The sequence below is a fragment of the Cynocephalus volans genome, chromosome 5 (assembly GCF_027409185.1).
Source record: "Cynocephalus volans isolate mCynVol1 chromosome 5, mCynVol1.pri, whole genome shotgun sequence".
Lineage (NCBI taxonomy): Eukaryota > Metazoa > Chordata > Mammalia > Dermoptera > Cynocephalidae > Cynocephalus > Cynocephalus volans.
Window position 1 is genome coordinate 110,359,081 of NC_084464.1, and position 22,695 is coordinate 110,381,775.

At 34.3% G+C, this 22,695-nt stretch overlaps 1 protein-coding gene across 1 annotated transcript in view; it reads right to left on the reverse strand.

Annotated features, from left to right (window-relative positions):
* SEC63 (SEC63 homolog, protein translocation regulator) overlaps positions 1-22,695 on the reverse strand; it is a 65,856-nt gene that overhangs the window by 24,272 nt on the left and 18,889 nt on the right. Inside the window, exons 2-10 of the mRNA XM_063097690.1 lie at positions 19,423-19,522; positions 15,244-15,358; positions 12,851-12,963; positions 6,399-6,460; positions 5,780-5,838; positions 4,021-4,071; positions 2,558-2,666; positions 428-522; positions 195-327 (exon numbers count right to left, since the gene is read on the reverse strand). Coding sequence (XP_062953760.1) covers positions 195-327; positions 428-522; positions 2,558-2,666; positions 4,021-4,071; positions 5,780-5,838; positions 6,399-6,460; positions 12,851-12,963; positions 15,244-15,358; positions 19,423-19,522 — 837 coding nt within the window. The remainder of the gene's footprint in view (positions 1-194; positions 328-427; positions 523-2,557; positions 2,667-4,020; positions 4,072-5,779; positions 5,839-6,398; positions 6,461-12,850; positions 12,964-15,243; positions 15,359-19,422; positions 19,523-22,695) is intronic.

Consider the following 22,695-nt stretch of genomic DNA (forward strand, 5'->3'; position numbering starts at 1 on the left):
ACATCTGACTTAGACCTTCGAACTATCCGTGAAGTAATAATGTAGCATACAGATTTCTTTTAAAAAGGTCTTTGAGCAATTAATTATTTGATTGAGCAAAAAAGAACAGCAACAAAAACTCTGCACCATGAGGTCTAATTAAATCTGCTGTTTTGGTCCCATTAAAACCCTGTAGATATCAGAATCACAAATACCTTCTTCAAGGGTCTCAGGAATTTTCATTCTAGCAAGATGAGACAGTAAAAGAACTCTGGCCTTCAGGCTATATGGGCAGGTAAGTGGAGGCTCATTCTTCTTTAAATTAATGCTGCCAATTTCTCTGATTAACTAGAGTAAATAAAATAATTACTCAAAAACATAAACTCAAAAAAAACATTCAACTTTAATACTTAACTGCTCATCAAGGAATTTGGGAATCTGACCTAACCTGCGGTATTAGAATATTATCCGTTGGTCTGCTTGTGGCATCTTTATTATACTGAGGATCAAATTCAGAAGCTCCAGCCAAAACCATGATGAGACCTAAGAAAACAAAAGAAATACAAAGGTAAATAAATTTGCTCACAAATTAATTTCCTCTCCTGAGATACTTCATTAATCCTAAAGTGGACACTTTTCTAATCAAGCATAATGCTAAAAATCATCTGAACTTCATAACTGACAAGCATTAATTTCTCCCACACAAAAAAGAGAAATGTCTCACTTTTTAAAACATGCACAATATTACCTATCACAAGTGAATAGAAATGTGTACCAAATAAGGGCACCAAAGAAACTGGAAGCATTAAAATTACTTTAAATAGCATCTGTTTCTAGACCTAAGCATGTACTCCACAGAAACTTTCTATACAGCATTAGTACTCCCACTGATGTTAATAACTGTTATGTGAGAAAAGGGGGCTCTGTGGTTAAATAAGGTTGGAAATAATGATTTAAACAAGAGTTAAAGGTTTCTTCACTGCATGACTTCTCAGAGCCTTGAGTAAACTAAAATACACTGTAATTTCCAGAAATTTTTATTATGAAACCCTGGAGCATTTGTTGAAATACACATGATTCATAGCCACATATATTAACATTACTCTTGTTAGCCTATACAAGCTCTTTAAAGACTGGCACTACAGTCATCAATCTTACCTTATAACAGAATATACAAATAATGTATTACATTACAATGTAACGTATTAAGTTACAAAAAAAAATGGAATGTATTACATTACAAAAAATGTAATCACAAAAGGCAGAACAGTATAGAGGTTAAGTGCATAGACCCTGGAGTTTTGTCACTTCCTAGATAAAAGACCTATGGCAATATTCTTCACCTCACCCTCTGCACCTCAGTTTCTCCACATGTGCCTGACACAGAGAGAGCACAGTATATATTTGAGTACCTGAGGGTACTACTACTGATACCCTCAAATGCTTCCATGAAAACAACTGTTCCTAAGACAGCTAAACTAACCAAGGATATGTAAACAAATCCACCAGCTAAACAATGCTTTTCTGACAGACTTAATTGTATAAGGCTAAATACCAACCTCAGAAATGAAACAGAAATCAAGACCACTGAGGTGAAAAAGACTCATTAAAATGTTATGAATATACAACATTTTTATAAAAGAATAAGGTTCTCTATTAACACTATGTCTGCATAAGGGAAAGTAATATTCACTCACTCAGAAATATAAGATCTACTCATACAGAGTGTGTGTATGATCTGGGGAGTCTCTTTCTCATTACCAAGAAAATTAGTAAAATTGGCAAATCCAAAATACATAAAAGTCCATTTCAGTTTCGAAACAAAAATGCATTCTCCAATGAGACAATTTAAAACATAATTTTTTTTTTTAAAGGAGGTATGGAGGAATATTTATGATTTCCACAGAGCAGTCATTCTAAAGGCAACACTATATATTCCAGGGATAAACTTTACAAAGTTAGCTTTATGGGACCAAAAAAGTTTTTAGGATGGTACCTTTTTTTTCTTAAAAAATTTTTAAATAAGACTCAGGGAATGAAATATTCTGGCAGTTTTCTTTCAACACATGCAAGACCTCTATTTCTACTATGATTAATCAGTATAACATAGTGGTTTAGGTCTCAGTAACCCGATTGCCTAAGTTCGATCCTGGATCAGTCACTACTGCGTATCCTTGAACATATTACTTAACTTTTCTGTGCCTCAGTCTCCTCATCTATATAAAATGTACTTAAAAACACCACTTAATATATGGGGGCATACCAAAGATTAAATGAGTTAATACATGTATAGTTCCTAGCAGTGCCTGGCACACAACAAAAAATGTTAGCTAGTATTATTACAAAATTTGCACACATGAAGCTTTACCACAAAATTCCTTGGAACAATGGAAATACAGGTAAGAAATGTCATAAAAGGTGTCAGCATTTTCTTCCAGCTTTAGTTACATGAATTGATACCCACAAAACTGTAAAATGGAATTTCTTCAGTACAAAGTTAAAGAACATATATACCAGCTCCACATAAATGACTCAGAAAGTAATGTGGCTAATATCACAGTTACTTAATTTCACTTACGTTTCATATCCATATTTCGGGTTTTATAAACAAAATATGTATATATCTGCGTTGTGCGTATTAGAATCTGGTCTCCACTATAGCGTATTGAGCGATACCACCAAGAGCCCTAAAACACAAATAAAATTAAACAAGAAATAAAGCATGAAAACTGCAATAAATGTTAAGTTTGATGCAGAATATGTTTATGGTCAAATTTTCCATATATTTGCAAAACAATAAAAATATCTAAGCTTTAGAACAAATGCCTCTGTTACATATTTCAAATGCTTTATTGAGCAAATATTTATATGTCCTGGATCATAAATACCAACCTAAGTCATTACATATATAGGATTAAAACATTTAAATTTCATGTAAAAATTGTTTCAAGACAAAATTGGAATAAAACCACCCATTGTTATAAGCAGCAAGTTGGTTCCTGACACACAGCATGTCTTCAATAAATATTTAATAAATAAATACAGAAGCAATTTTACAGCTGACATGATACTTTCATTCACATTATTTCATATGATTGGATCCTCACACAACAATACCATGAAGAAGGTAAAACAAGTTAATTATTAGCCTCACTAGGGGAATTGAGAGAAACCCCAGGATAAAAAAAAATCCAAGTCACAAAAATAATAAATGGTAAAAATCATAAACTTTATGGTATCTCCATATTATGGTGCTATACAGCTGTTTTTAAAAATGAGATTGCTCATGGGGCCAGCCCTTGGAGAGTGTGGTGCTGATAACACACCAAGGTCACGGGTTCAGATCCTATACAGAGACAGCTGGTTGGCTCACTGGCTGAGCGTGGTGCTGACAACACCAAGCCAAGGGTTGAGATCCCCTTACCAGTCATCTTTAAAAAATAAAAATAATAATAAATAAATAAATAAATAAAAATGAGGTTGCTCTGTATGTTGTGTACCTAATATTAAATATTAAGCAAAAAAAGTCACAGAATAATACATACAGTAAAATCACACTGAGGTTTTAAAAAACAGTATGAGTGTATGTACACATAAAGGCATAGAAAAAGATTTGAAAGAGAAAACACCACTCAGCAGTGACTCTCTCCAAGAGAAATGGAGTTGAGGGAGGTGGTGCAGGAAGACTTTCATTTTAAACTCTAAATATATCTGTATTACCTCATCTGTGTGTAACTTTTGGATTGGGAGGAGATTAACATTCTCAAGTGATGGCACCTTTGGTAGACCTTAAAAAGTATACCTGAATATAAGACTCTTAAATTCAAGGATCAATGGATTATATTCTAATATAAATTAAAATCTTATAGGTGGGCTGGCGTGGTGAGCATGGTGCTGATAACACCAAGGTCCAGGGTTCGATCTCTGTACCAGCCAGTTGCCAAAAAACAAAACAAAACAAAACAAAAAACCTTACAGGGAGATTCCAAAACATGTCAATTCCCTTTCCAAAAAAAGTCAATAAAAAGATATGGAACTTACCACAACAACTGGAAGGATAACCATAAATGCCAACCCATACACAAGTAAAACCTAGAATTTAAAAGAAAAAGAATTATGGCCTTCATTAGGTAAATTATAACATCCAGGAACATTTATTTTGAGGCTTACAATGGGGAGGCACTATTAAAAGCAACTCTCATGTATTACGTTGTTTAATCCTTATTCTCAAACTCCAGAAGGAAGGTACCATTATTATTTTTCTTTTGTAGATAGGCAATCTGTAGCATGTATAGGTTACAGTTTGTCCTAGATTACCTAATAAGTGTTGGAGCCAGGATTTGAATCCAGGCAGGTCAGCTCTAGAGACTACACTCATATCCACTATAATAAATTACCTTTTAATTTGCTATTTACTGATACAGTATAGCTAATGCCAGCAAAACAGTTTATAAATGTTTCTCTTCTAGTCAAGAACTTATATGACCACACCTTGCAAGTAGCTAGCGCCTTGGAAATAAATGATATAAGAAGTTACCTAGTGCCCCCTGCTTTCTTTCTGTGTTGTGACTGAAAATCAGAGTGTGTTGATTCCTCTGTGATCTAGCCAGCTGCAGGTTCTTCCCAGCAGGCTTTAAACAAAACCCAGGCATTGAACATTCTCAGGCACTGATAAAAATATCTAGCTTGTTGCCCAAAGTACTGAAAGAAACTGGCCTCGGCCCCAAGCTGAATTCCTTAAACTCTCATATAAACTTCATACCCAGCACACTTGCTGCAGACATACCTAGGTAGAACATCCCTTCTCTCTCACTGTCTATTTCAAGGATACACTGCAGCACTTGTACTCCAAATCAATGCTTTGGACCGAACACCCTGGCATTTAGTACTTCTTTCTTTGGAATCCCAACCAGCCCCATCTCTGGATGATTTGGGGCAATCCCTCTCGGGAATTTCCCTGCCTAGTTCCTTTGCTTAAATATCAAGGGGCCACTTCGTGATGTTGTTTGCTAGTAATTTCTATTGATTTTTCTCCTACTGCTTGATCCTAAATCTGGTAGCTAACAATCCCTTCTCTATCTTAGTAACCCTAAGCATGATAAACACATTTATATACCCCTGAAGATAACCAATTTTAATCTACCACAAAATAATACTTAATAGCCATTTTCAAAACAAATTACAGTCAAACTGTGTGGATTTTCTTTTTTGTGTGTGGATTTTCTTTTTATTGCTTCAAAGATAGCTCCTAGACAATTACTTTCAAGAATGTTAAAATGGGAATCACCTACTCCCAAATAATAGATTAATATAATTCCTGATGTTTTAGGGTTGCAGCACCTACCAATGATTGAAGTCTAATATCCTACTGCCTGCTGAAGTACCATAGAGAATACATACCATTTAATTTATCATACATTAAAATTGGTTTAGCCTAGGTTAAGGTGAAAGGAAGGATAATTTAAATGTTTGAGTACTCCTTAGGATAAATGCAGATACCATAAAAACCAGTAGTTCCCCAAATCAAAGGTAATACCCAATCTGAAACTACTTACAAAAGAAAAAAAATCACAACTTTAAGGTTTTAAAACTACAATTGGAACACACTGCCCCAAACCAACAGCCTAATAATGGAAACAATTATTTTCTCCATTATGTAAAAAGTTTTCACAATACATAAATTAAAAATAGCACACAAGTACGTTCTTTCTAACAGCTCTCTTTATAGTGCCAAGATATACAGTATATAACAAAAAGTATGTCAAATACATCATAATGTGCCTTATTTAAATGTCCTCACCAAAATTGAATTTTTCTGGTCAACTATCCAAGCTGGCAGGGCAATTCCAAAGCTTGTAGCTAAAAAAGGAAGAATATCACAGTTTCTGAAGTCTTTACTTCCAATTTATTTATATCCCAAAATTTTGCATCCCCCCCCAAAAAAAACTTTTAAAATAACCTATTTTGTGGACTCCCATTCCACAAAAGTTAAGGAACTTCAAATTTCTCAAGAAGGAAAAAAAAAAAAAACCCATCTAAGTACTCAATTTCCTTCTTCTGAGAAAACCTAAATTCCTTTACGAGATATATACATCGGGTATGTCCTGAGTTTATAAACACTATGAACATATGAGAAAATGTGTGAAGTAAAGAAAAATAGATTTTCTTTCAACAAATTTTTATCAACTACTAACTGGAAATGATTAGTGATAGTGATTATTACTCTTCTCTCTGAATCAATCTAATAAGCTCTATCTTTCAAACTACTCTTTAGAAAAGAAAAACTAAAGTAAAAATTAATTAACAATAGCTTAATTTACCTATGTTTAACTCCCTGTGATTGTAATTTTCCTAATCTAGTTAACACTGTCAAAATATATACCACAGCACCAATATTTTTTAATCATCATTTACCACACCTTGAGGCCCATCTGGATTTCCAAATTCTTCCCAATTTTTCCGGGACTCTTCATCAGTTAAACTAGCATCAAAAGAACAAAGGTGCACAATTAGAAAGCCATACCTAAAAAATTAAGTACTCATACAAATACAGACAACTCCATAAACCAACAAACTCATTTCTTAAAAGGTAGTAATTAAGGGAATCAAGAAAAGTCTCGCTGAAAACAGCCAAAAAATAAATAAATAAGGGGGGGAGGGAGCAAGGAATGATGTAGTAACAGAAAATGCTAACTATTGGGCCTTGATACAAATTTCTGGTTGGCCCATCGGTTTTCTAGTTTAACCAGTTCAAGCCAGATAAAACTTTAAAAGCCACTACATTTTCTGAGAAGGCAGCGAGGATTACAGGTGATTTTAACTGTTTTCCTTATACTCTCATATATTTTCCAAGACGTCTTCAATAAGCAAATTTATATTTAAATAATGATTAACAACATTTTTAAATATAAATTTAAATCATAATGGTAGCTCACAACAAAACAATGGCACCACATTCTCAAAGAAACAAATAAGCACCACCTGTAAAACTCCACTGTTGTGGAAAAGATCATTTTCATTATGCTGAGATCATAATTTTTTCCTAACTGCCAGCAGGATTAAGAAAATATCTCCTATCACAAGTATTACAAAAGTGACACGGTGATTTTTAAACACCTATTTATAAATGTAGCCCCTGACCTGAACAATGGCTCAAAGCACAGAGTCAGAGTGGTCTTATTCTATGTCCCAGTGTAAATGTTTTTAAAAAGCCTTAGAAGAAGTTCTCAATTCCTTTAAAAACTTTACAGTGTAGTTAAGGAAGACAAGGCAGACCCACACACAAAAAAATGACCAATATTATATTAAGAAGAATATTATATTAAGAATATATTAATATTATATTAAGAATATAATTATATTATATTGCAGACCAATTGGCAAAAGATTCCATTTATGTCAAAACCTAATGTCAGCCAGATTTCTGCTTCCCAGAATTTAAGAGGCAACATAGCGTCTATTCAACAAAACTCTAAGCTGAGATGGGGGATGCTTAGAAATATCTTTACAAATTAGCAAAAAGTACATTCATTAGTTTTCAATGATTTGAAAATATTTTTGAACTCATCAATTTGCTCATTTATGAAAACAAGTACTTTGACATCTTCAGTCCTTATTTACCTGTAACCCCACTCACCTGATTTGACCTAAGGCGACAGTAAAATACAGGAGCCAGTGAAAAGCATTACTAGAGAGGTTGCAAGTTAACAGGAGTGGTGCTAAGATTTCCTTTCTGCTAAGGGTAGGATGTTTCTCAATTTTGCCCTGTTTTTCCTGAACAACTCTCCACCAAACCCAGAGCTTTAACTATAGTTTCTCTCAATATTCTGTCTGCTAATCAGATCCTTTTTCCCCAAAATAATTATCTCTGTCCTGTTCTGCCTTTCCAATTACGGCAAGCACAACAAACTGCTCTGTTCTCCAGAGGATGTCCCAAAACTTTGCAAAATAAAGTGCAGCTCATATCATGGAAATACTTGATGTTGCAACCTGCACACACACACCTGATTATGATTACATTAACAGACTCGTTAAACTGACTGCTACAACTGCTATGTGTCAGGCACCATGTTGGATACTCAACCAAATTAAAGATGTCAGCAACTTTTTTAAAAGTCAGTTTAAGAAAAAATGATTTTTTGCTACTTATCAGTGTTTCATTGTAATACCATTTCTAAGAGCTAAAGTACTTAAAAGCTATGTGATTTTAGCATAATTATATATAACAACCTTAAACAAGACCAATGATGCTAACATAATATTTAAAAATTCAGTGAGTGTAGATTCCTAAACATAATTATATCCCTTAACTTTTCTGGGGGAAGAAGAGGGTAAGGATTATAAATCTTATTAAGAATCTAAGGGCTGGCTGGTTAGCTCACTTAGGAGAGCGTGTTGCTGGTAACACCAAGGGCACGGGTTTGGATCCCCTTACCAGCCAGCTGCTCCCCCCTCAAAATAATCTAATCAAATCTACACTCTTTACTCTGCGAAAAATGCATATCCGTATACAATCTCAGGGACTTCAGATTATAAATCCTGATCTAGAGAATGCTTTTACTAAATTGTATGTGAGTGACCATGAGTTGGCTGGGTAAAGCTGTTACATACTTGTGTGTAGGAGCACATGAAAACAGATGCTTTTTAAAAAATTAAAATACCTTTAAAGTAACACATATGCTTCCCACATGCTATAAAACGGCTTAAAGATAGGTTTTACACCTGAAAGCCAAATCTCAACTGTATCCTGATGAATGAACCAGAAAATTCAATCGTCTAACTCCTCAAAAACAACCAGGCTTTCTTTCCTTTAAGTTAGAATCTGGTATGAAAAAATAGGAATAACCCATCTGGTTTATTATAATGGGCAAGTAAGGAAAGATAAAATATCCTGAATAAACAAAACAAATTCTAAAAAATTTTGCAGATCAACACCTACATAACAGCATCCCAAAGGTTGCTTTAGTTATATTGAGGCTGCTAGAGTTATTCATAAAATAGGAGCTTCAATTCAATCACTCAGAACTTATATTTAGTAAAATATATACCTTTGTTTAGTTTAATTATACTTGTGCAAGATATAAGATCTCAAAGTTTTGGGTCCCACAATCATTTTACTTCTTCATTGGTCTGACAGACCATCAACTATTTAAGAGATTTTATGTAGTATAAAATATTCTATAGCTTCATTATGTAACTGAGTTAAAACTGAAGGCCTCAGATTATTATTCTGCACTTTTTAGAAATGTGACTACACATCATAAAAGAATGAGATTGCCAGCAACCTGAGAACAAAATAATAAACTTAAACTGTTACAACACTAAAGAATGAAGGGGCAAAATATTCACCAAAAGCACTAAATTAATGCAAATTAAATAATCTTGGCTCTCAGATTTCCTCTGAGCAATTAAGGAATAACAATATTTGTGCAAAGAGAGTAAATGCTTCAAGGGGACACACTGAAAAATGGGAAAAACCAGACACCAACTGAAAGAGCAACCTCGAGGGCACACACTATGCAGAAAATGGAAGCTCCTGATGGCATTGCTTTATTACAGAATCACATAGTAATCCACAAAGACAACCAGCAAGCCACAAAAAAAGAAAGCAAGGACACAGTCAATATATTTTATTAAGCACAAAAATGAGTACAATAATATTTCCCTTGATCATCACATATTCTATCTGGGTATTGATACTGAACTCTGTACCCCACAAATAGTATAATCAATTATGTTTCAATAAAAATTAGAAAAAAGATAGTATTTCCCAAACTTCTGTCATTCACATGCCATTTTCACAGTTTGCTATTAAATCTTAGTATCCTATTAGTATTCACATATTTTTAAAATAAGTTTACAAAATTATACATCACTTAGTCCTCAAAAAATAGACAACCTCATATATTTTACTCTTGAATTCAAAATAAGAGCTGTGTGGAGAAGTACTTATCATGAGTCCCCCAAAATTCAGCTTTTATCTTATAATATTAATATCCAAGGGATAACTACTAATTAAATATAATGTTTCCCAAAAATAGTAAACAAAATGTTCCTCAAAGTTTATAAGTGCACAGATAAGTGTTTGTAACTTTAATGCATGTATATATGTATCTCAACAATAACAGTACACCTCACCTATGTCTGCATCTAAGCCAACAAGAAAAATATGATTTGCAAGTTCTGTAAAGATTCTTGAAGAAAAAGTTTCTGACCATTAAAAAAGGAGAACTTAAAATTCCACATCTCAATAAGTATAGTAATTAACAATAAAGTCATTGGGAATAATCTAGTATAAAGAAATTCTAAAAAGAAAAAGAAGGACTGGCCAGTTAGCTCAATTGGTTAGAGCACAGCCTTGTAACACCAAGGTCAATGGTTCAGATCCCCATACCAGTCAGCTGCCAAAATAAAAGAAAAAGAAAAAAATGCCAGAAATGAAGTACTTAAAAATAAAAATTAAACCTGTCTTTAAATAGTTTAAATGAGATAAGCTACATTGCCAAAACAAAATACATCAAGCCTAATAAAAACCTAGAAATATAAAATAGCTCAATTCACTTACCACTTACTATTTTAATTTAACCAAGTTCATATGGCAAAAGCACTACCATAAGTGCCAACTCTAAGTTACTTAAAGTTAAGGTTTAATTAAATTACCATTTTACAAAAGAGCAGCATTAAAATCCTAGGAAGGAGCCGAGGACAGCCCCCTCTATCCAGAAGAAGGCAAGAGAGCAATGCCTGGTGTCCTAGACAAGAGCCAAGAGCAGCCCCCCTCCATCCAGAAGCAGGCAAGAGAGCACACTGAAAACATCACTTCTGTGCAGATGGCCCAACACAGCCACCGCTACAGCCACGGCTGCTACAAAAGCAGCTCAACGCCACAGCAGTGGCCACAAAACATCATGCAGGCAGCCTGCCAGACACTCAACTGCACTGATACAAGGAGAGTCTCCAGCGGAAACTGGAAAAAGACGTCCCTGTCCTCAAAGCCCACTCCAGAGTAACAGAAGAGTCAACTGCCCTACCAGATGACCAGACATCAGCATAGATATGCTAGAAATAAGAAAACCCAAGAAAATATGACACCACCAAAAGAATACAGTAATTCTCAAATACAAGACCCTACAGAGCAGGAAACCCTTGAAATGACTGAAAAGTAATTACAAGCAACAATTTAAGGAAATTCACTGATATGAGAAGACTCAGACAAAAAAATGAAGTGAGAGAAAAAAAAAAAATCTAAGACATGAAGGAAGAAATTTACAGAGAGATTAATACCTTAAGAAAGAATGTAGCAGAACTCATGGAACTGAAAGATTCACTCGACAAAATAAAAAACACAACCGATAGCTGAAGCAGCAAGCTAGAACAAGGAGAAGAAAGAATTTCTGATCTTGAAGATAGCCTTTTTGAAATAACCCAGGCAAACCAAAAAAAGAAAAAACAATTTTAAAAAATAAAGAAAATCTAAGAGAGCTAGAAGACAACCTTAAGCACACAATCATTCGAATCATGGGTGTGTTTCAAGAGGGGAGGAGAAAGGAAAAGTCATGAAAACCTATTGAAGGAAATAACAGAAAACTTCCCAAGTACATGGGAGAGACATGGACATTCAGACTCAGGAGGCTCAAAGATCCCCAAACAGATTCAACCCAAAAAGATCCTCTCCAAGACACATTACAGTTAAACTGGCAAAGCTCAAAGACAAAGAGAGAATCTTAAAAGAAAAAGAAAAGTGTCAAGTCACCTATAAAGGCAGCCCTATCAGACTAACAGACTTCTCAACAGAAACTCTTACAGGTAAGAAGAAAATGAGATGATATATTCAAAATACTAAAAGAAAAAAAACTGCCAGCCAAGAATATACCAGCAAGGCTATCCTTCAGAAATGAGGGGAAAATAGTGTATTTCCCAGACAAACAAAAACTGGGAATTCACCACCACACAACCAGCCCTACAAGAAATCCTCAAGGAAGTCCTGCATCTGGAATCCAAAAAACGATAATCACTACCAGAACCCACTGGCAGAACAGAAATGTAAACAAAAAAGAGAAAGAAACTAAATCTTACCACTGCAAAAAATCATGACAATGTAATAATGCCCCTGCTTTATTTCTAATTTTAGTACTTTCAATCTTCTCTCTTTTTTTCTTGGTCAGTCTAGATAAAGGTTTGCAAATTTTTTTCATCTTTTTAAAGAATCAACTTTTGGTTTTGCTGATTTTCTCTATTGTTTTATAATTCCCTATTTCATATATTTGTTGTAATATTTTATTTCCTACTTACATTTGCTTTTGATTTCATTTGCCCTTCCTTTTCTATTTTCATAAGGTAGAAGTTTTCATTACTGTTTTGAGATTTTTCTTATTTTTCTTATTTTATATAGGTGTTTACAAGTATAAATTTTCCTCTAAGCACTGCATGAGCCCTGCATCCTATAAATTTTGATATGTTGCACTTTGATTTTTATCTCAAAGAACACTCTAATTTCCCCATGATTTTTCTTTTTACCCATTGTTTATTTAGGAGAGTGTTATTTAATTTCCACACATTTGTGAATTTTCTAAATTGCCTTCTGTTATTGTGGTCAGAGAACATATCATTTATGATCTTAGTCTTTTTAAATGTATTAAGACTTGGTTTTTGGCCAAAAAAAAAAAAAAAAAAAATTTGTATGTTGAAACCTAAAAAAAATAAAATAAATTACCATTTTACAGCTGCTGAGTAGTTCCATAAATGATAGACTCAACATATTAGGTCAGCATTTAATAAAAGGGTATGACAACTATTTTACTTACTATTTTATTAAAATAGAAAACTATCTTTACCACTCTTAAAAATGTGTAATAAATCCTATGATACTTACGCTGCATAAGCTTTTGCTATCCTCATGAACATAACTTCATCACCTCCTTTATCTGGATGATATTTAAGTGACAGCAAACGATACTGTTTCTTAATTTCTGCTACTGTTGCCCCCTAAAAGGAAAAGCTTTTGTTTAGTAAAAATAGGCACAATTCTGTTAAAGAAATAATCAATCCAATTTTGAACTTAAAACATTGTAGCGGATTGAATTATGTCCCCCCCAAAACTCCCTGAAGCTTCAAGTGTGTCCCCCAAGTTTTACGTATTAGAAACTTGGCCCTCACTGTGACCATTAAGAGGGTGGGAAATCCTATTATGGTAATTGAAAGGTGGAGCCTTGAAGAGATGATTGGAATGTAGGACCATGCAGTAGTGAATGGATTAAAAATGGTGGTCAGGGGTGTGGTTCTGAGGGCTTTAAAAGAAGAGGAGAGTCTGTCTGCTCGCTCTCTCTGCTTCCACCATCTTGCAATGTGAGACCCCTGGGTCACTGTTGCCACCACCAGATGTCTTTGTACACCCTAGCCTCAGAAACTGTAAGCAGTGAACTTCATTTTCTTTATAAATCACCCAGTTCAGTATACTTTGCGATAAGCAACAAAAATGGACTAATACAAACATGAATTACTCAATATTTTGAAAAAGAGAAAACAAATGTTTTGGTCCTATATATTTTGTCTCGTAAATTTCATCCCATATATTTTTAAATAAAAATACACTTATTTTGTCCAATACATTTATTTATTGAACACCTACAATGTGCTGTGCAATACACTAGGCACTGATGATTTGAAAGTAAAACCACATAGTGCCACACTTAAATAAAAGTATACTGACATTTAAATATCAAAAAATAATCACAGTAAATTAAGTCTGGCTCAAAGAGACATTCGAATATAAGGTTAACTTCCTTTCTAAGGAATAACTGAGACATACATAGTTTCAGTGCTTGTCAATATTTTAATGCAAAGTATACATAACATTAACTGTGGAAAGTGCTAACATTAATAAATGTATTTCACAGGACCTAACTTTTTAAAATTACACATAGAAATGTTAAGTTTGCAAAAGACAGAAAACTTTCCCCAGGCTAAAGTCTCTGTTGTAGATAAAGAATTGTAACACAGCAAAATTGCTGGCTCAAAGGACAGATGTCCTTAGTACAGGTTAACCTACTGATTGATATGTTGAGAAATTACTTGATTGTTATATAAATATACTGAGGAAATTGCTGTAGGAAAAGAAAGTGTTTGCTAAGAACAAACTTTTGTTGGTGGATCAATTTAACTTTTTACAAATTAATGAGTGTTGCCATGACAATTATCTTACTGCTCTTTTTGTAACCACCTATGTTCCTTTTCTGTAACTTTCTGCCCTGGAAAATAAATACTGGGAGAATACCCCAGTCCAGTGTTATTTTTCCAAGGAGGAATGCCTCTCTCTTGAGGATTCCTGGAAAACTAACCCATTTGGGGCTTCTCAATGCTCAGAAGAAATGGGCTTTGAGTAATCCTTTGCATCTCTGTCACCCTGGGGGAGAGGTGACAATTAACCATTTCCTAATTAGTCTCAATTTCTATTAATAATTTTCTCATACTGTTTTTCATTGTCCTTAGAAAATCTCTCTTAATGACCATAATCATCACAATAAGAAAAATCAAATGACATAAAAAGATAAACACGTTCCTTATTTTGTATTATATGAATCTCTAGATGAAGCCATCTGCTGAGCAGAGACTAGGAGCAAAAATGGTTTGGAGGGAAAAATGAATAGAGTGCTAGATTCACCTTGGCTACTAAGAAGCCCTTGGACTCCAAATAAGTCACAAATTTTCAGACCTCATTTTCTCTTTTTAAATTAAAAAAAAAAGGCAAGAAAAAAAAAAGGCTAACATTCTACTGATTTACCCAAAAGACTTATTTTCTATTGGGACCCAACAATCAAATTCAATCAAGAGATCACCTAAGCGGCACACCCAAGGTTAACCTGAATTTATATGACGACACCAGTTCTCTGTAAGACCCCCACCCCAGACACAACACAAGATCATGAGATTTGTATCGTTCAACTCATTGTATCTAACATGAATAAACCCAGTTTTATTTTTAACTTTTATTAACAATCTTACAGACATCTTTTAAAAATATGCTAACCTAACCGCTCATCTCATCTTATAGTCTTACATTTTAGCAATTACAAACCAATTCTAAATAATACAGCAATCAACAGCTGTAGCTTTAAAAACATAGAATGACAATGGATTTGGTATCTTATTTTAATAAAAAATTTAACAGATTTCTTTAGGCATGGCACAATTTCTTATAGGATGGAGACCTACAATATTTTCATGGGATAATTAAACTAATGTGCATTATATAAAAATACTACTTACAGGATCCAAATTTAACACTTCATAAGGATTGTATTCTTGATATTCTCGGTCTGTTTTGGAAACTTTGTAAGCAAGGAATAAAAACAATGCCCATCCTGCAAGCAGAACTATTTTCCTGTTCAGGAAAAAAAAGACAAACAAAGTATAAATAAATACATCTGTAAATAAATAAATAAGTCAAGGCATAAAACAATCTAAAGCATTCCATATCACTATGTTATTGACTCAAATTCTATAATCACTGGATTGTAAAATTCCTTTTACAGTAAAGACAGTGTCTTTTGCGCCTTTGAATTCTCTAGAATCTAGTACAGTGCCTCACATGGAATAGATTTTCTCAGTTACTACTTGCAAAATTTTAAATACGGAAGTGAATCCAACTTATTAACTTACTGGACCCATTAAATTAGATCAAAATATGTAAGTATTAAGTATTTAGTTAACCATTCAATGTAAAAAAGAATTACTGTTGACCTAACAATTACACCTTTAATAAGATAAACTAAGAAAAATAATTGGTCAATTGTGTGAACATAAATAGTCTTGTTTACAGTAGTAAAACTGTAGAAACAATCTAAACGGTCATTTTAGGTAACTAATTAAAAAACCATTTATAGGGAACTAATTAAATAAACCATGATACAGCCACACAATGGAACATATTGTAGTCAATACAGATATAGAAGATGTGCATAACAGGTTAAAAAAGATATAAAAGAACATACAATTGGAAGGAAAAAAAAATAATTTCTTCTCACTCCAACATGTTCTGTTCAGTAAAAATATTTAAAAGATTGATCTTACCAGCATTGGAGAGGCTAAAGAAAAAGGAACACTTATACACTACACACTCTAAAGGAAGATCTGGCAATAAGGTATTAAAAGCCTTAAAGAGGCACATACCCTTTTATCTATCAATACATTCCATTTCAAGAAATTTAGAAGAAAACAAATGAGAATTAAGTATATAAAGTATAAAAGGGTGGCTACAGATGTAAATAAGCAAAAAACAAAACAAATCAAAAATCTTAAATATCTATCAACAGATTACTGGACAAATAAATTAACAGTACATCCACACAGCAAAATACTTTTTAGCCATTAAAAATAATATTTGGTATGGATGACTATTTAACAGTACCTTCTCCACTGTTAAATTTTAAAAAGATAAATAGCTTTCAATGCTATATGTATAATATAATCCAATTTTTGTATATAAAAAAGTATAATATAAATTATATAATCATCTTAATAATGGCTATCTTTAGGTGATGAAATTAAATGGTTTTTATTTTTTTATGCCCTCCATATGACAATTAGCCACACTGAGCAGGAATTGTTAGACAAAAACATAAAGTGAATCATAGGAGGACAAATCAAACAATATTAGAGTGACCTGCTTTTAAAAATAGAAAGAAAACTTTCCATATGGCTAAGCTCTTTTGGTAGGAACCTAGCTTAAGTGTGTTCCTTTGGAACAAGCCTCTAGGATCCAGTTCCAACCTACCTGCTTACCTTTATCACCGTGATTTTTCAAAGAAAACAAATCCCCTTCTCCCAGTGCTCCCTTAGCTTTTCCCACCATCATGCTTTTGCTCTCATAGATCTTTCTACCTAGAATTCCCATTTCCCATCTCTGCCTATCCAAACTCTATTTGTCCTTCGAGACAACTCAAATGACCCATCCTCCAAGAAGCAATCCATAACCCTTAGCCAAGATGATCAATGGGAGATGGGGGTTACAGCCACAAAGAAGCACAAATCATGACTTTCCTACCTCTGACCCTCTACAAGTTTCGTGAACACATGGACAGGATCTCATTCAGTTTTTACTAACCCCAAAGTAGCTTAAACTCAGTTGGAACTGAGACAAATTTCTTTCTATTTGGCCAAAATAATATTCTATACATTGAGAGTGTAAAAGCTGCTTTCCATACCATCTATTTTTTTTTTTTGTATTTTTTTTTTCCATACCATCTATATGCCCATCTATGCCAAAAGAGGAGAGGGAACTCTACATGGAACTCTCCCCCACTTTTACCTGGCTATCTAGAGAGAGAACTACTCAGAATCTCAGGTCTCAGCTCAGACCTCACTTACTCAGGGAAGCCTTCTCAGTCATGGGCCAGGAGCCTTCTCACAGCCCTTACTTACTATATTATCATTACCTGTTTACTTGCCAATAAAACTGTAAATTGTTGAACCTCATCTATTTGATCAGTCACATTATACCCAACACCTAGTATAACATATGACACACAGCAGGCAACAATATTTGCTGAATGAATAATGAAGATAATTTAAAACAGTAAACTTTTAACTCAAACCCAAAGTTTGCTAATACCCTAAATATACTAAAGAATACTTGAAAATATAGTTTATTTTCCATACAAATTAATAATTCCGTATTTTGTTCTGCCAACTCCCCCAAAAGGCTAATAAAGCTCACAGAACTAAAAATGAAACTGAAAACCACAAAAATAAGATTTAAAACCAAACAAGGGAAAGGGAATAAAACACCTAGGATACGCTAGACTCTATGCTTTATATATAGCATCTAGCTCTCTGAGCCAAGAAATGAGAGAGGAGAGAAACTCACGACTGAACCCCAGGCCCATGAAAACTACCACAACCAGTAAAATCATGTTCTAATTTCCTGAGAGCCAAAGCAATAGTGGAAATACAATAGATTACATCATACTCTGTGCCCCATTTTTTAAAAGCATATTTGGTTCCTCGAATTTTTTCTATAAACATATGTCATTTTGAAAGCAACTTCCAGAAATTACTTACCTTAGTTTCAGAGATGCTGTCGGTAGAGAAGCATTACACACCACTGCTTAATTTTGAATGCTTCAGGATTAAGTAGCAAAAAAAGTTTTACTGGTTTCTGATCTTATCTAAATTGTTATCAGTACCTAATTAATTCTTCTTTATTAAACATCCCTTAATCTGTACTTTGATTTAAGTAAATCAGTTTATTAATCAGTGAAAATAACTTCACAGAATTTTTTTTTTTCCTTGAAAACTGAGATTCAGATACCCACAAAGTGTTGAACAAAGCCAGAAAAAAGAAGAGACTGGGAGGCCAAAAATATTTGCCCTTTGCTTCATGAAAGTTTAATTTAAAATGAGAACTGACAGCAAAGCATAAACAGTGAATAGAAAACTACTCTTGTCAAGACTAACTGTATCTTTAGTCTCACATCATTAAAGAACTCTTAACACCAAAGCTAAGAATACCCTCCCCCTACAAAGAAACTAAACTAGGCAAAGTTAAACCTTACAAAGAAAAACTATTTAAACACCCTGAAGTTACACAGGTATGCTGAAAACTCTCATCATTTAAATTAAGAATAAAAAAATAAGTGGATCTATTCTTTCTTCTGTTAGGTCGTCTCTTCCTATCTACTGGGTAGATAGATGTAGGTAATTTACAAGATACATTCCTCCAATAATGGCAACTCTTTCACCTCCTGTCAGTTTCATCAATAACCTCTAACTTGATGACTTCAGGTAAAGGTCTAAAGCCTAGACTCTTAACAAGCACGCCCCATTGATTCACAGAATCAAATAGCCCTGCTCTAATTAAACGTGCAAATGGCCTGTTTAAGCAGATGGGCCTGCCAAAATAAAGGGTGATTATGTCCCTGCTCTACCACTTCTAGCTGCATGACCTTGGTCAAGTTACGTCACCTTTTGTAGCCTCAGTTTCAACTGAGAAAAAGCAAAAACATCAACCTTGAAGTTAATACAGAATGAAATGAGATAACATATAAAGCCCTAACACAGCATCTGGCAGACAGCATGTGCTCAATGAACTTCAGTTATCACCATGAAATGCAAACATGACCATGTCACCTCTCTGCTTTTGAAATCTTCTAAAGATTCTCCCAGTCTTTAAAGATAAAATTCAAATCTTGACACATGGTGCACAAGTCTTCCTCCAAGATTTGACATCTCTCTACTCCTCCCCCAAGTAAGAAGAACACTCTCCCTCCTCTGAACTTCTAAAACACTGTGTTCAGACAGCTCTTAAATTTATGAAATCTTACCCCTACTACAGGCTACAATTTGCTGACAGACACGATGTCTTATTAATCATTATTCCCGTATTTTGTATGATATCTAGCAAAGAATAAGCACATGTATATTTTTTAAGCGAAATCCATTACTTACTTTACTGTAGGAATAATATTTGGCTGGGGTTTTAATAACCGTAAACGATACCACATACATCTTCCATATACTTTTCTGATATTCTTTAATCGAATTTGCTCTGTCAAGGAAAAAAAAAAAGATCAGTTAAACTATTTTTCACAGTGAAGGCAAAACCAAAGTTAATACCATACTAACTTTCACTACCATGATAACATTTTATTTAAATATGAAAGTATTACCTATTCAAATAACCTTTTTAAAAAACTTATAAAATTCTGCCATTTAGAATAACAACCTATCTGGAAAACTTTATTCAATTAACCAGACAACCATTTTTCATGTGAGACTTAAACAGCTTCTCATTGAAAATGTAAAAATTAACTCGAATCCAAACAATTCACTCACATATAATTAGTAATTTTTAAGAAATTCTCTCCCTTTTTCCCTTCTGCTATGAAGGAACAAAAGCATAAAATAGTTAAAACATGGTTTATTAAGGAAACTAAGCAGAAATGACACTTTTCAAACATGAAAATAATTGCAACCAATATATTCTAATCAGCGAAGTTTAGATCTCATCGGTTTAAGACAAAAAAAAAAATTAAATTTGGAGGTTTAACATAAAATCAACTTTTAGTTAAAACAAAGGTGGAGAGTATAATTCAAATTACAAATTCTAATTATTTTATGCTAAATTGAAAATGTTATCCAAATTCATAAGAACTTAAGGTAGGCATATGTAAGAGTTGTGACAAAAGCTATTATTTTAGATCCCAGGAAAAATCTGCAATTCAATTAAAAAGGAATTAAACCAAAGCCAAAATATCATGTATTGTTTTACTACACTCACCACAATCACTTGGTCTGAATACCTCTCCCAAGTTAAAAAAAATTTTTTGAAGTAAATTTTAAAATAAAAATCTACCTTTTCAAGAAGCTAGCACCAAAAGCAAAGAAGAAAGCCCCTGCCACCCCGAAGATGAAGGCAAAGCAAAGGCTCTGGAAAGCCCAGCAGTAGTACTGAAGTGCTGAAAGGCGCGCGCGCGCGCGCGCGCGCGCACACACACACACACACACACACACACACACGATCCACATGTCAACCACCTTCCAGTGGCCCAACACAATACAGTCCCAAAGGCAGCTCAAATAGTACTGAAGTGCTGAAAGGCATCCACACACACACACACACACACACACACACAAGATCCACATGTCAACCACCTTCCAGTGGCCCAACACAATACAGTCCCAAAGGCAGCTCAAATATCTTCAGAAAAGCTACCCCCACAAGAAACAAGCTTGGTCATTATGCGATCAAGTTCCCCCTGAGCACTCAGTTAGCCATAAGGAAGAAAACAACACATTTGTGTTCATTGTGGACACCAAGGCCAACAAGCACCAGATCAAAAAGGTTTTGAAGAAGCTCTATGACACTGGCATGTCCACAGTCAACACACTGATGAGGCCTAATGGAGAGAAGGTGGCATATCTTCAATTGGCTCCTGTTTTGAATGTTGCCAACAAAACTGGGATCATCTAAACTGAGTCCAGCCACCTAATTCTAAATATAAATGTTTTTAACTTTTTTTTTTTTTTTTTTTTTTGACCGGTAAGGGGATCGCAACCCTCCACAGTGTGTCCATACCACGCTCAGCCAGTGAGCGCACCGGCCATCCCTATATAGGATCTGAACCCACAGCCTCGGCACTATCAGAGCCTCACTCTCTTGAGCAAGCCACGGGGCCAGCCAGCCCTTTAATTTTATTTTTAAAAAACCTACAAAACTGCAGTCCTTAAGTAATATGTCAGATAAGTAAAAGAACCTGGCATATAATAGAATGCTCCAAAGTCACTGTTTAAGAAGTTCAATCATTCTCTTACCACCATACTTTGAGGAAAGTATCCACATGAGAAAGCTACCCAGGTGGAGGTATCAGAACAAGTGTACTGAAGAGGGATCCATGCAGGGGAGGAGGTGGTGGTAGAACTGGTCATATGCAGGGGAACTGATCAAATAATATATTATGGATACCTGAAGTCAGTTTTTCACTGTCAGGGAAGGGAGTGACAAAAATGAAAATATGGGAAACAAGACTGAACCCTGTTACATTGGATTGAAATTGAAGGAATCAGTATGAAATACTGTGGAGGGTTAGAAATCTTGATTCTCTTTAGGGCTCTTTAGCTAAAAAACTTATGGGACAAAAGTCCTTAGCTAGGTAGGGGGCAAGAGCCCACTGCTAGTGGGGCAAAAGCCCACCTAATCAATTCTAATCAAATATATGTTGATTCTCAGTTGATTTTTAGATAGGATTTTTTAAGGTAATGCATGTATGGGACAAAAGTCCTCGGCTAGGAGGCAAAAACCTACAGCTAGTGGGCAAGAGCCAATCTAATCAACCCTAATCACTGTTTAGGTGAGGGACTGTATACACTGATTGTTAACTGGTTGTTAATGTATTGATTTTCTTAAAAGATGTTGAAAGAATTGCTGTAGGGAAAAATGTGAAAAAATGTTTGCTAAGGGCACGCTGTTTGTTGGTAGAAACTTTAGAGACAATTATACTTAGATTTAATCAAAAGAATGTAACTTTTGCTTAAATCATTTAAGGAGAGGTTATATTTTAGATTAGAGGATCAGTTTGATCAACTTAGTTTTTCACAAATTGCCCTTTAGAATGTCACATTGTTAATTTAACTGATGTTACTAGTTTCTATTGTTTAAGCTATACTTAGCCGTAGATAACTTTTGTCACACTGCCCATGTCTTTGTGTCCTTTTGAAATGACTGAATCAACTGACTTTTCTTGTGAAACTTCCTTGTCTTTACAATAAAAACAGAAGCTAACTTTAAATCGGGGCTGTACCCAGTATCTCCTTCTAACAGGAGATGCTGAGGTGCAGTCCCTTCGGGCTTCTCATTGCATTCATGTTGCTTTGAGTAATCTTTGCATCTCAATTACACAGAGAGAAGTGTAACAAAATATGTAATGTCTTTTAATATGGAAATACAGGTGCAGCTTTATATACATACACACATATTCCCTAGCTCTGTCTACAAAGTGAGACTAGAAATAGCAAAATCCCAAAAGCAGTGAGCACATCTAGCACCCAGATCTTGGCTTCTATATACCATTCTCCACTAACAGAAGGAACCAGGGATTCAAAGTATCTTCCCACAAAATACTAATTACAAAGGGGAAAAGAATGACTTTACAGTGGGGAAATATGGTAGGCTGAATAATCATTCCCCAAAATGTCCACATTCTATTTTTCCATGAACTTTTT